Source organism: Stegodyphus dumicola, chromosome 4 (assembly GCF_044657685.1).
Source record: "Stegodyphus dumicola isolate Sdum_Otavi_A_Nest chromosome 4, ASM4465768v1".
NCBI classification, from domain to species: Eukaryota; Metazoa; Arthropoda; class Arachnida; order Araneae; family Eresidae; genus Stegodyphus; species Stegodyphus dumicola.
Genome location: NC_140771.1, coordinates 216,146,873 through 216,162,360, shown reverse-complemented (window position 1 = coordinate 216,162,360; position 15,488 = coordinate 216,146,873). Strand labels below are relative to the sequence as shown.

The 15,488-nt window shown below is 35.0% G+C and overlaps 1 protein-coding gene across 1 annotated transcript in view; it reads right to left on the bottom strand.

Annotated features, from left to right (window-relative positions):
- LOC118182828 (cell adhesion molecule Dscam1-like) overlaps nucleotides 1-15,488 on the bottom strand; it is a 94,324-nt gene that overhangs the window by 14,597 nt on the left and 64,239 nt on the right. The window contains exons 11-13 of the mRNA XM_035352222.2: nucleotides 11,756-11,854; nucleotides 9,325-9,513; nucleotides 6,527-6,676 (exon numbers count right to left, since the gene is read on the bottom strand). Of these exons, the coding sequence (XP_035208113.2) occupies nucleotides 6,527-6,676; nucleotides 9,325-9,513; nucleotides 11,756-11,854 (438 nt within the window). The remainder of the gene's footprint in view (nucleotides 1-6,526; nucleotides 6,677-9,324; nucleotides 9,514-11,755; nucleotides 11,855-15,488) is intronic.

Here is a 15,488-nt window from a genome sequence, read left to right as displayed (position 1 = left end):
CTGTTAACGAATGAGCTTTGCATTGATGATTTAATTTAATTATTTTTTATTTATCACAATTTTATTTGCGTTTAGATTTTAGTTCTTGGGACATTTTTAAGTTTTGAAGTGATCCAAGAATAGCATTCGATTCCCTGTCAATTAATTCGTCTTACAAGGGAAGAACATCTAAATGACTTAGAAAATTATATTCTTATCATTATGGTATATGGTAACTTCCTTTTACGCAATTTTTTTATTTTTATTGCATTATCATATTTGGTTTAAGTCTTTTTCTGATATCCTTCAATAATATATGCCCGTTACAGTTCCATTCCCATAATAGTATCTATGCACAAGCAGTTTTTTTTTACTTTTCTTGCATGATCATATTTGACTTTTCATTTTTTCTTTTTCTCAAATCCTGCAATAATTATGCCCATAGCAGTTCCATGCCCATAATGGTATCTATGCACATAACAATTCCATTTAAAGAAGATATTGCGCTGATTACCAAAGCATCTAAAAACCTTTCTAGGGCCATTTTTTTTTTATCATATTAAGAAGTTTCAAGTCCGGAAATACTATTTTTTGGCAAAACTATATTCATTCAATCCGTATAAATTTTGGCCAAGTATGAAAATAAAGGCTAAGCGTAAAAAAATGTAAGTAACGTTTTCCGATTCAAGTTAAAAAGCGTAACTTTTATTTGTTTAAATTCGCTACCCCAAAGACAAGTTTATAGGAGGGTCTGCCCAAGGAGCTATTCTAACCTCCTTGGGTCTGCCTATTTAAATTTCCTTCTATCAGAAAACACAACCAGTCCTTTCTTAAAGTACCCTACGCTCATTCATACTGATGGGCCAGTGAAGCACTTTTCTAAAGGGCAGCGGTGGGCTCTACATTCACTGACGTGAAAATAAAGGCAGTGCAGAAGTACTATTGAATACATTTGAAAAGATCTTTGGGATACACAAATGCATTCAACGGCATTCAATGGTCTACGCTGTTTTTGAGCTTGCCTTTTGTTTAATGAATTGTGCAAGCGTGTCGCAGATAGTTGTCAGGGAGGCTGGGGGTCTGTAGTCTTCATTTGGGAGATTCCCTGAAGGAAATAGTGCTACCATTTACAGTTCCTATGTTAATTCCATTTTTCAAGTTATTTTTGCTTTATTTGTATCCGTACAGCGATGAAGAAACTGAAGAAAACAGGAAACTAATTCAAGTAATTTTAAGGATATAGAGAGCAATGGAATACTTTTTCTTGAAATATTATACTTTTTAAATTGCCTTTAAATGTATTTAATTAGAAAATAGCTTCATTTAGAAGCAATACAAATTACTTTTACGAACAGCGTAATTTAGTAAGATGTCAGAATATTTTAAGCTTGATAAAACAAAGTATAATTATGTTTCTTATTTTGTAATCATATTTCGTTAACTGAGTTAGATATAACATAAGGTATTATATAATAATAATAAGTAAGTCAAAATACTGCTGGTTAAGGCATGTAATTAAAACAGTAATATAATTCAATGTTTGTAATTTAACACTTATATTCATATAAGGTCTAAAACCAAAAACACAGTTATTCATACTTTTCAAGCATCACATACCCGTACATCGTAATCTATACACGAATTATAATACGAGACATCTCACGTATTTAAATACTATTACGTCTGTATATAGCAGTCCAAGAATGAATTATCTTATTACTGTGGGTGATTTATCACGTATTTCGATGTAACGTATATGCTTGTGCAGTGTCGCTGATTTAATCCAAAAATATCTAAACGTAAATTTACATGTGAAGATACTGTAAGTATCGTTCAATTTCGAAGTCCGAATATTTGTATTTTCTTCGTAGAAAGCTTGTTACTATTCTTGAAAAACAAAAACTTGCCTAAAAAGCAAAAAACTAAAATATTAGTTGTTAAATGACAAAAATAACAAACTGAGAAATTCCGTTTCGTTTTGAATTTATAATCTTCAAAATAGGGATTAAGCACATGAGTCAAAGTAAGTAAAAAAGACTGCAGAATTTAAAGTGTTTGTATGATTAAATAGCTATATAATAGTTTTTAAATGCATTATCCAGAGCTCATGTCTTTTCCGTTGTAAAAAAGGAACCCATACACATACATAGTTTACCATACATACAACAGCATTTCTTGTTTCTCGATCAGTCATTTTTTGATGGATTGTTGATTTTACTGTCTGTTGTGCTCTTGTGTTATCGGGAACATTCCTCCGAGTATATTATATTCAGTTCCATCCATCGCATTTAATTTTTCTCTTTACTTTAAAAAATTCCCGAATGATGTCCTGGCATGTATTTCCCTGCTGACCGTGGATTAATGCCCGTAGATTTTATCTAGTCTGCAGCAAAATGGCAGTTTATCCACCTTTTTTTCGTGCCCACTCACGCAATAGCAATATGTGATAATTTTTCCTTTACAAGTGCTAGTGCGGAGATCATACGGAGCCACACCTTTTTTTTCTTTCCTTTCTAAAAAATTAAACATGACACAAGTGAGTACGACAGTTTTTCAATAAATATATTTCTGTTTCACTTGTGCCGTTTATTTATAGTTACATAGGAATATCTACCCAACTTTTCTGTTATCATTATTGCAGATAATGGTGTGATGAAAAAAATTGCACAAGATAAAAGGCATATCAAATGTAGAGCACTCACCACACATTATCAATCAAATTCCAGTTTTCAAAGAGCAATTTCTCATTTCCAGATTTAAATTCGAAACTATATTAACAAAATGAATAGCAAAAATGCAATAGAATGCTACAATGGAACGTAACCCTTCAGTTAAGTGTTTTATCCTAGAGAAATAGTATAGAAAGACGATACCTGTTTACTATTTGTACGTATTATGGGTTCTTCTATTTATTTATCTAATATTTGTATATGAAACCGCAAAATGAGACGTGAGTAATATTTCATTAGTCAAAATAAGCAATAAAAATACTACAGAATTTAAAGTGTTTGTATGATTGAATCGCAGAAAGAAAATTGTGTACTTTTCAACAAACATTTTAATCACACGGAAACGAATATTTCGACATTAGCTAGCTGTATATCACTTCAGTTTTTCTTTCACTTCAACTTGTATTTCGGTTGTGATAAATAGATGATAATATTCGAATGAACAGACAGCTGGCATCTTATCAGTCTTTCCCAAATACATTATGCACATTTATGGTATTTTCCCACGATTCTTAAGTTTTGCCAATATTTAATATGTTCTCATCATTATGCCTATATACCTTTTTTTAATTTAGTTAGCATTAACATTAACAAGCAAGTCTTAGGAACTTAAATGCATATTTGGCGTAATTAATGATGTGGAGTAAGAGTAGTCGACCGAAGTCTTTTACATAAACGGAAAAAGTAATAAAAAGTATTTTATTTTTGTAAACTAGAATAAAGTAAATAATGAAAAATAATGAGGGAGGTTTTTGAGAAATATGATTATAAATAATTAAATGACATCAATAAGTAAATTTCTGTTAATCGTAGTAGGTTAGATGTAATTGATCAAATAAAGCACATTTTAGATATCAGCAATAATGATGTCTTAGCTGACTGATATACACTGGTGTGCCAAAATTAAGGACGAAGTCGAAAAATTAGCATATCAGCTGAACGAAGAGGCAGAGCGGACAGAAAGACCAATCAGGAATTTAAGTAAGGTGATGTACGGTAGCACATGCGCAGATATGCAGGTAGACGTAATGAAAGAGTGTCTGAGTAATATAAAGCATGTTGTCGGTGTCAGATCATTATTTCTGGCAAAGAGATTGCACGCCGTATAGCAGTTAAAATCACACCGAGTTGCTGCCTCAGCGAGAAATGGCGAATAATCAATCTGTTAGACGACATCTCGATGCTTTTACCCGAGGTCGAATCATTGGGAAGTTGGAGGAAGGCCGCAGTGTAACAAGTGTGGCTGCAGAGTTCGGAATTGCTCACAGCATCGTTTCACGACTTTGGAGACAGTTTCAAACTACAGGAACAGCTATCCGGGGGTTTAGTAGTGGTCGTCCACGAGGAACCACACCCGCAGATGACCGGTATATTGCCTTACAGGCCAGAAGAAACAAACGGCAGACAGCGGGAGAAATCGCTAGACACACGACACAGGCGACTGCACGACCGATATCGCGTTTTATCGTGGCTAGAAGACTGCACGGTGGTGGTAATGTTTGCACGACGCCCTGTACGGTGTGTACCTCTAACGCCTGCCCATCGGAGAAGGCGTTCTCTGTGGTGCCGGGAACACTGGAATTGGAGAGACAATGAATGGGGACGAGTACTCTTTACAGATGAGAGCAGTTTCAGTCTGAGTAGCGATTCTCATCGCATACTCATCTGGAGAGAGCGGGGACGCCGCAATCATTCCTCGAACATCATTGAAAGGGACAGGTATGGAGGTGGCGGTGTTCTAGTTTGGGGAGGCATCATGCTTGGTAGTCGTACAGACCTTCACATCTTCGACGCAGGTTCAGTCAACGGGACCCGTTATTGTAACGAGATTCTTCTTCCATAGGTGCGTCTTTTTAGAGGCGCTATGGGTCCGCAGTTCCTTTTCATGGACAACAATGCACCATGTCATCGCACAGTAGCTGCCGAACAGCTCTTAGAGAGTGAGGATATTGAACGTATGGATTGGCCGGCACGATCTCCGGATCTCAATCCCATCGAGCATGTATGGGATTTTCTAGGCAGACGCTTGGCAGCTCGTACCTTACCACCAGTAACGATTCCGGAGCTTCGATTGGCGCTGCAAGACGAATGGGCAGCAATGCCTCAACAACTCATTGACACCCTCATTCTCAGCATGGGCAGACGCTGTGAAACCTACCTAGCAGTCGGGGGAGATCATATCCCCTATTAAAGACCGGATGTTTCTTGCTGGACACCCATCACAGGGATGTTTTGGCCTTCAGTTGCATTGCGCTCCATGCTACTTTTTCAATAAATATTCTTTTTATCCCTCTGATTTCTCTTTTAGTAAGTGTTGCTTACATTACTCATGTCCTTACGTATTGGGGATCTTACGGTATTAAATGTGTTGATTTGGAAAGCTTTTGTACAAAGTTATATTGAAAAAGCCGTCTCGTCCTTAATTTTTGCACACCAGTGTATATCATTGCTCAATATGCACACTATGATGAGCAAACGGTGAAATAAAATTTCATTGTAATTGATTTAGATAGCAAGAATAAGTATTAAAATAAGTGTTTTGAAAAGACATGAATTCTGTGACTGCGGTCTGAATCTGGGATTTACCTACTTATAAAAAACACACTGCTATTACGATTCAGTATACATTTAATTAAGGATCAAATTGAATGTGATCTACTGATGTAAGAGCTCCAGCAAAGTTAAAGAACTCATTTTAACGGTAACCTTTGAAATGAGTTCTTTTACCTTTTATTTTACCTTTTACATTCTTTTTAGTTTTTATTTATTTAATAGAATAAAAGAATGAAATATTTTATAGTATCACAAAGAGTTTTTTTTTTTTTTTTTTTTTTCGGAATTGTTTCGTTTCAGCCAATCTTATGGCACCCTTTTGAAAAGATTTTAATTTCAATAAAAAAGAACAAAATTCAATAAACATGCAACTATAACTAACCCCCATTAAATAACATATTAAATAATATATATATTATTTAAAGTAATACAAGCATTTGAAACGAACGCAGGACTAAATATCGCTTGCACTGCTGATGGTAAATCTGAACTACAGTAATTTTTATTACATGACACATTCTAGTGTAAAATATATGAAACTTAAAATTTCATATGTGCCCCCTGCAAAGAAAAATCCTATAGTAAGTTGCTCTTCATTTTTCTAAAAGTATTGTTTTTGGGCTGGGGGAGAGGCAGGGTCCATAACATGCAAAACTAATTTTGAAAAAAAAAAAAAAAAAAAAAAAAAAAAGTGCCAGAACTTTTTAATTTAACCACTTTTACGCGAGGGCAAAATGCCAGTTCTAGGGGTGGTACATAAATGGAATTTCACAAGGAATAGGATCTCTAAGTCTGTCCTTCTGTTTAAATGCTTAGCTGATGTGAAATGTTATTTTTACATATATATCTATTTTTAGGATATCTTTTATCTTCTTTATTTTTAGCATATCTCTTTATCCTCCCTGCAATTTTATGTATGTTATAACTCGAGTAATTTTGATTGCAAGTGAATTAAATATTTTACATCTAACTATTATCGTTATGAAAAATACTTATTTCTTTCAAATATTTTTCTGTAGGTTTATATAAAAATTTAAGTTTCATGTATTTACCATAATCTGAAGTCTTACGTTATTTGAATCATTTCTTAACTTGGAATAATGAGTCTATGACCAAAATTTATGGGATATTAGTCGTGCAAACGTTTTGAAACATTATACATTAAATGAATAATAGCTTTACTTTTGTCATTATACATGAAGCTATACCTTATATGGATTGTCATTCTTGAGCTATATTTAAGAAAAATGAATTTGAAAACGAACCTGTTTGAATTGGCCTCGGATTGAGTTTACTGTGGCAGTAGCAGGCAACGATGGGCATGATGATAATAGCAATGGCAGATAATACGATTGGTAGCACAAAATAGACTTTTTCGTATACAGGTTCTGCAGACGGATCCAGTAATGACGGATCTGGAAGAGAAAAGTCAGGTCTCGTCAAATGAAATGAAGTGAATACAGAAATGCTATTACCGCATTATGCGTGATAAATGTCCGTTTTAAAAAATTAAAAAAATAAAAATATATAATTATTTATTTGTCAGTTTAAATTATGCTTTCCAGTTTTTCGAACTAGTAATTTATTTTTTGTGATTACTTACTCTGAACAACTTTTAACATAATTACAGTCAGTTTAAAGGAAGCACTGCTTTTTAACTGATGGCAAATTTTTGAGTTTATAGAAATACAGTTTTTATAAAATATTAATATAAACATATTAATCCAGTTCAGAAGAAATTTATTTTATAAATATCATAATTAAACTATAAAAGTAAGAAGACTAAAATAACTCAGAAAAATTTAATCTTAAAATATTATAAATATAAAGGACCCTAACTTGAAAATAATTATTATTTGTTACCCAATTCAAATTTTCTTAATACACTGCTGGCCACCGTAAATGCAACATCTTGAAGGAAGCATGCAAATAACATGAAATTTACAACATGCATTATCGGAGGTGATATATGCAAATGATTAGAATTTCAGGGCAGACGCACATCACGCGCACCTGAGGCGCCACTTCAAAGCGCTATTTAAGGCTTGGAGATTTCGACAATTTCAAGTTCGGCAATTGTGTTTTTCTTGTAGTTTTTTCAAAAACAAGAAACGATCAATTGTGCCTCGTAGTAAACAGCGATCATCGTTTGATGAAGTATCCGAGTTCGACAGAGGAAGGATAGTGGCCTACCGAGAGTGTGGATTATCTTTCAGGAAATCGGTAGTCGTGTTGGACGAATCCAAACAACTGTAATGCGGATATGTGACCGTTGGATGCAGGAGGGTACGACGGACCGACGTGTTCGATCGCATCCACCTCAGTGCACCACTTCACGTGATGACAGGAACATTGCGCACATGGCAGTGACGGATCGCCCAGTCACATCACGAACCATAGCCCAGCACATTTAGTCTGCAACGCATCATCCAGTGTCTGCACGTACCATTCGACGCCGTTTACATCAGAGTGGTCTGTCTGCATGACGTCCATTGCTTCGTCTACCCTTGACACAGAACCACAGACGTCTCCGCCGCCAATGTTGCGATGAAAGAAGGATGTGGACGGTAGAATGGAATGAAATTGTCTTTACTGACGAGTCCCGCTTCTGTCTGCAACGCCACGATGGTCGGATTCGAGTCTGGAGACACCGTGGAGAGAGAATGCTGAACAGCTGCGTTATGCACTGCCACATTGGTCCTGCACCGGGTATTATGTTATGGGCGGTATTGGATATCACTCTCGCACTTCTCTAATACGCATTGCCGGTACTTTAAACAGCCAGCGCTACATCTCGAGGTATTGGAGCCAGTTGTCCTTCCTTACCTTCAGGGCTTGCCCACAGCCATATTTCAACAGGATAATGCGCGACCCCACACGTGGCACGCATTGTCCAAGGGTTCTTCGTCAATCGCCAGATTGAATTGCTTCCCTGGCGGCTCGCTCTCCGGATCTCTCGCCGATAGAAAACATGTTGTCCATGGTTGCTGACGATTGACCCAGATTACATCCCAAGCTGCCACACCAGATCAACTTTGGCAACGCGTGGAAGCTGCTTGGTCTGCTGTACCCCAAGAACACATCCAAAGTCTCTTTGAATCAATGCCGAGGGCGTGTGGCAGCGGTGATCTCCAACAATGGCGGCTACTCTGGCTACTGATTCTGGAAGGAACCACACTTCACAGAAGACGGAAGAAGCAGAAAAAACTGCTAAAATTGATTCTGAATTATTCATCTCATTTACAGCTTTACAAAAAGTTTTCACTCCAGACAAAAAAAAAAAAAAAAAAAAAAAAAAAAAAAAAAAAAAAGACTTAAAAAAAAGGCCTCAGATTTTATTAAAATGATATTTGCTAATGAATTTGTAGTTAATTATGTTTCTATTAGGAATTTACTAAATAATTTTATATAAATTTTGATACAAACTTCATGTTTAGTTTTAAAAGGCTTAAAATTTAAACACTGATAATATTTCGCACTATAATTAATATGTTCCATATCGTTAACTATGTATGCATTGTTAGTCTAAAATCAGTAAGAAATTAAAATCTTATCTAATTGAATTGCCCATTTAAAAAAAAAAAATCAAAAACTCCTTGTCGCAGAATTTTTTTTCTTCCTGTGAGGTTCGAGATATCGATGTTCGACTGTGTTTCCAAATAGCGCATACTCAAAAGTTTCAGCTTAATAACTGCTATAAATATTATTATCAAATACATAAAAGTATCGTAAAGTACCATCTGGAAAAGAAATAGCCTTAGAAATCCTAACCCCCAGTGCTATAAAAAATCAATTAATAGTGTTTTATTCCATTCTTCGCTGAAGTAGATCCATATTAAAAATTATTTTGTGACAATGTTATAAGGTGCACTGGCTATTAAAAAAGAAATGAAAAACGATTTATTCTGTATGATATCTTTTCATTAATTTGAATAATATAAAGCACACTGAAGTATAAATTTTTAGCCCATTTTAGAAGAAATTTGCATGCTGTTTGAAATAAAATTCAGCAAATATTTGAAAAGAAGGTTGCTAACATTAAATTTGATTTCAAAAGTCTTACCTGTTTGGTCGGTGATAAATTCTATTGTACCTGATGCGGCACTTTCACCGAATCGGTTGATGGCAGTGACAGAAATCTCATACTGACGACCAGGGATGAGGCCGCCTATGGAATAGTTCATGGATGGAAGTACCGAGACAAATATTTTATGTTTGTCACCATTTTTCTCCCGGACATGAAGAGCAAATTCTGAAGATGGAGAGTAAACAAGAATTAGAATAATATGTTAAAACAAAGATAATATTTGGTATATGAACGAATCCTTGAGAGATATAAAGGACAAGTAAAAATATTGATCTGGCATAAATTTTTATGAATCATTTTCGCAATGTAATTTGTTCCATACAATAAAAATAAGGAGCATTTTCGTTCGCAAGCGTTTTAGAATTACAGCGAAGGAAATAAAGCATAGACTTATAAAATGCATGGAGAAGCATATTTATTTTTAGTATATTGGGTTGAAACATAAGTAATGGCCGATTTTTAAATTAAAAAATTTTTATTTTAGCAAAACAAAAAAACAAAAACAATAAATTAGTCAATAATATCCGATTTTTTTTTTTACTTTCCCCATAGACCCAAGATGTCTCTACCTATAGTCATTTGGCTACAACCCGTTCGTTTGGTTAATTCTCCAGTGGTTTGACGCGCGTCTTCGCGCAGAAGTTGATTCAAACGCTCGTCATTAAATTCATTTGGTCGTCCGGAACGAACAACGTCTTCGAGGTTGAAATTTCCATTTTTGAATTTGGCAAACCAATTTCTTGCAGTTCGTTCAGGCACTGCACCTTCTTCATACACTTCAGAAATCTCTCGGGCAGTTTCTGCAGCATTGGCGCCTCGATTAAACGCAAAGAGAAGAAGGTGTCGAAAATGCTTATTTTTTTCCGATTTGACACTCCATTTTAATGATCTGAAAAATAACAAAAATTAGCTCAGACAAAAAATTCGAATACGCCATCTTGTAGAGGGAAAGATTCTCTTTCGAATAACAGAAACATTATGCCAATACATTTTATTACCACGTAATTTTAAACAAAACATAAACGGCCGTTACTTAATGTTTCAACCCAATAGTTATGAAGATTTGTATTAGGACCTTTCATGGTTTGTATGGCCTAGTTATTTTTGTCCTCTGATTTACTTAAGCCTTCTCTATAAAACTGAATGATGCATTTGGGGTGGGGGGATTCCCAATATTCTAAGGGTTTTATTTTAAAGGATAGAAATACGAGTTCCAGTAAGAAGTCAAGCTAGTTGTTCAATGAGTTGAGAAAACCATCAGTAGGAGGATTCTTTTATTTAAGAAAGAAACTTGGAACTGCGATCTTGGCAACTGAACCTGTTAATGTAAATTCTCTAATTCCATTATCTGAATCGATGTGCTCCTCATCCAACTTTTTCTCAGCTTAAAGCAATGTTGTTAAAATGATGCAATATATACCTTCTTATAACAGACTAAGATTTAGACAGCTTTCAATGCACTCTTTTAAATTTTATATGCTACTGCCAAGATCATTATGCATTTATTAGTTACATTATACGAATAGATGATGCATAATGGGAATTATAAAATTTTATCGTGCAAGTCACGATGACTTTTCCCGTTACTCGCCATGAAAGTTTTAAAACTTTCTGCTTAAATCGGGAATATCATAGGAACAAGAAATGGAAAGGCTCAACTACCATAAAAGGGAAAGCGTTAATATAATTCAGATATAAAAAATCGTAATTTTGAACAAATGCATTTTATTATCATTAAGAAGAAGAATTTAGGTAAAATTTTATAAATGTTCCAGGATTTATTAGGAAAACTATTATTTAACGCAGATATTTCTATAAAGAAAATGCGAATAATACTTTATAGGTCTGCAAAAATTAATATGTATGTATACCTTTTAATTATTCATTTGAATAAAAGCTTACATTAATCATTCTACAAGCATGGAAATGGAAATGAATAGGGTTTCAGTGGTCATAATGAATAGGCAGATTTCATTGTGGTGTGACATGTGACTATATTAAATGCAGAGACAGATGAGGTGGGGTGGGACTAAATGGAAGAAATTATGCTTTCAAGATCTATACAAAATACTTTAGTGTTTTATTTTCAAGCGGAATATCTGAATATTTGCGATATGTAACATTAATAACAATAATTGTTATAATATGAAAAGTTGCTGCTATAATGCTTGTCAGAGATTTAAAAAAGTAATTTTAAGCGTAGTTTCATGATTCTCATCGCCCTACAGAATGCATCCCTTTCAATATGTATGATAAACAAATTGTAACCCTTTCAAAGGATTTATAGAAAGATATAAACATCAAAAGCTGTTAATTTCAATGTGCCTCACTGTTTTATAAACAAATGAATTTTAATTAAACATAATAATAATTTGATTAGGATAAAATAATAACATCTATTGCTTACGGGTAGGCAAGCTCCTACTATTCTCTCTAGGCCATATTTTCAAATGACACATTACAGCACCCTTCTGAAGGATCTTCATATGCGGAGTTCTTGGAGGACCTACAAAATATAAAACAATTTTTACGTTAAATGTTCTTAAAATCTAATATATTAAATTTTACAATGTAACAAATAATAAACTATAAATTATACTATCACGTTAAGAATTTAACAAAAGAAAAAAAAACAGTTCTTCAGGATGATGGAAGTAAAAGTCTAGCTACAGTAATTTTAAATAAAGCACTTTTGCCTAAAAATATCTATAGATATTGCAAATGACAAACTTTTGAAATATAGCTAATTAATAGCTTAAAAAATTTTATTAGTTTTCATGTTTACTTATCTACTGTTTATAAAAATACATATGTATCATAATCATAAAAATGTCTCCACTTTTTAATTTGTCACCTCATTTTAGAAATTTCAGAATCAAATTGTGTATTTCTAACTTTTTAAATACTAATGTATATGCATTTCTTTGCATAAAATAGCCCTCGCATAACTCGGCAGTTAATGTCTGAAGCAAGCATCTTCATCATACTTTAATTCTTAAAACGTCACGCTTCTTTATAAGTGCATCACTGACAATGACAAAGTTCTGTTGCGTCATTTTTCACTAAGTTTTTGCATCATCATACTGCATGTAGGTAATGCTGGAAACAAATGAAGAGCTGGGAGAAAAACCATTTACGTTCACTTTTTTGCGATAATTGAAATAATAATGCCATTAAGCGGGAAATAAGAATAACTTTTACATCATTTGAATCTCTTCAGGAGAAAAAGTATTCACATCCATAACTGCAACCGAGGACAGATTTTGTGTGTTGGGTCGTATAACAATATGCGCCAGCTTGTTTGTGGCCGCAACATGTTTGCTGAAATAAAAGCTGAATTAAGTCTACTTCGACTGACAAATTTCTTATTCATTGTGGATTGGAGTTTGAACATGTCTAAGCTATCAAAATTCTCGCTGTTCATTATGGATTATATATATATATATATATGTTAAATATATGTTCTATTAAATAAATATTAACCTTTGCAAAAATTTGAGACAGGTAGGAAGCAGAGTGGGTAGAATGTGAAAAGTGCTTACTCTCAATACAGATCATTATTCAATATCAGTATCAAAAGCCTTTAATGTAGTCTTCGTCTAAATAGGTATACTTCGGGACATGCTTGCCTCCCTAAAAATTGTCGCATATGTTAACTTGATGACTCTGCAAATTTACCCAATAAAGGGGAGTCTGAACACTATTGCCTGTTAGTTACACAAAAATTGCTTTGAGTACCCGCACACAGAAGTAGTAACATTAAAAATATAAGCAATTAACAGCTGCAGTTCTGTTTTTCGTGTATTTAATTATAAAAAAAGCACTCTAGGGTTATTTGCCTAAGGGGAGGAATGCCTTCATGGAGGATTTTCTAAGTCAGTACCGTTTAAAATTTTCAAAAGTAACGAAAAGTCACTACATTAAGAACAGGAATTTTTTAAGTTTTCCTAAATGATATCAGTATGTTCTAAAAATTTGCTACAACATTTAGTGCTTCAAAAGTCTGTGACATCAGTATGAATGCATCTCGAGAGACCATCCCATTACTGCATTCCTCATTCTCCAGTATTATTTTCCGCAGCTTTTGATCAGAAATCTTTGAGCCCTTAAAATATAAAAAAAGCCTGCAAGAAAGCCCTACTTATAAGAAGGCTTTAAAAGTTGTGAAATATATAAATGAACATTATAGCGATGCAAGAATGTTAAGAACTTGTCATTCGGATATTTTGAAGCAGGAGACGCGAAAAGTCAGCAATGTCCTCGCGACCTCTCGAATACGCGCCGGGTTTGTTACCGTTACACCACGAACACATGCAAAAAGAAAGGAGAAAATACCTTATATCCTCCCCCTTTTAAAGGGCAAGTGGGGATTAGGAGATCCAGTCGTCAAATCCTGGTGATGAAGAATCATCATCCAATACTTTTTAGTTCGGGAGCCATTGCTGGGTCATTAGGATATTTTGAAGCTCGAGACGTGAAAAATGAGCAATACCCTCCCCGAGACTTGAACCTAGACCCATCGAATACACGCCGAATGTGCCACTATTACACCACGAAGGCATGCAGACAGGAAACAGAAATTACCTTGTAAAATTATGTTTTCGAGCTGAAGTTTTCCATAGAAACTTCAGCTTGTTTTGACAGAACGGTAGAATTATTTTAATTTACCTCTTTCGTCGCTGGGATATCACGCTACTAAATCTTCAAACAGATCAGCCTCTCTTCCACAGGTGCAATGAAAGCACTAAAACCTACCAACTGATGAAACACGTGCGCCAAACAGAAAATAACTAGTAAAATTCCTCAAAGAAGGTAAGATCAGATTTCAGTCTCCGAGACTGATATATTGGTTCAGTTTATTGAAAGCCAGTAAACAGTTTTAAAACTAGTAATTATCAACATGAATGTAGGAAATCAACTACATGCACGATGTTGCTTTACTATGAGAAGCCAAATGAAGAATATTTTTCAAGACTAAATTTTCAGCGATTTTCCGTCATTATCTACACATATATCAACACTATCAACTGCGTTTTATGCCAGTGATCCATTTCTCAAAACAACTTCTTTTTCTATTATTCAACTGCTTAGTATTCTCTACTGTTTTGGAAAAGCAATGCTTTGTGAAATGCTTTCGTGTTTTATTTTATTACTGAATCTTTAAAAACATTTAAATTTTCAAATTCTTTCGATCTCATATACACTAGTTTAAAAAAATTAAGGAAAAATCACAAAAATAGCGATACCTCAAAATTAAAGATAAGCCAACAGTAAAAATTTTGAATACGTTGTCAAATAAGAATCATTGAGTAAAACTGAAATATGCACATTATTGGCGCTGCAATCGAGATACGTCATCTGAGAGGAGTATAAAAGAACTACGATGGAGAGCTATTGGACGACTAGAGGCAGGATAAAGTCGGACAGAAGTAGCCAGATGGCTAAATGGGAGTCCGTCTGCGGTTTATAGTCTTTAGCAAAATTTTCTAACCACAGATTCGGCATCCAGGAGGTTCAGCCAAGGATGGCCAACCGCTACGACGAGAGTTGATGACCGATTGTTATACGCACGTAGGAACGTTGTTTGTTGTTATACGCACGTAGGAACAGAACCTCAATGACTCAACTCAGATCCTCCCTTGCTGCAGCCACAGGAAGATTGGTGTCAACATCAATCATCCCTAGGAGGATTCGTGAAGGAGGTCTGTACGCGAGGCAACCAGCCATTTACGTGCTGCCACGTCACGCCATGGAAGAGAATGTTTGACGTGGGCACGTCAACATGCTCACTGGACAGTTGATCAATGGAGGGCTGCTCTCTTTACGGATGAGCCCTGGTTTAGCCTCCAAAGCGCTAGTAGGCGTTATTTGACTTGGAGAGAGCCTGAAACCCGTTATCATCCATCAAACATCCGTGAAACTGATGCATACGGAAGAGACAATGTCTGCGTTTGGGGTGGTATCAGTTTGGATAGATCCCTAGACATCATGTCTGTCCACGTGGAACCATGAATGCTCAGGCCTATAGAGATGACAGCTTGATGCTTATGTGCGCCCATATGCTGGGGCAATAGGTGATCATTTCCTGTTATAGAACGACAATGCTAGACGCACAGGGCTCGCATCGTGAATGATTACCT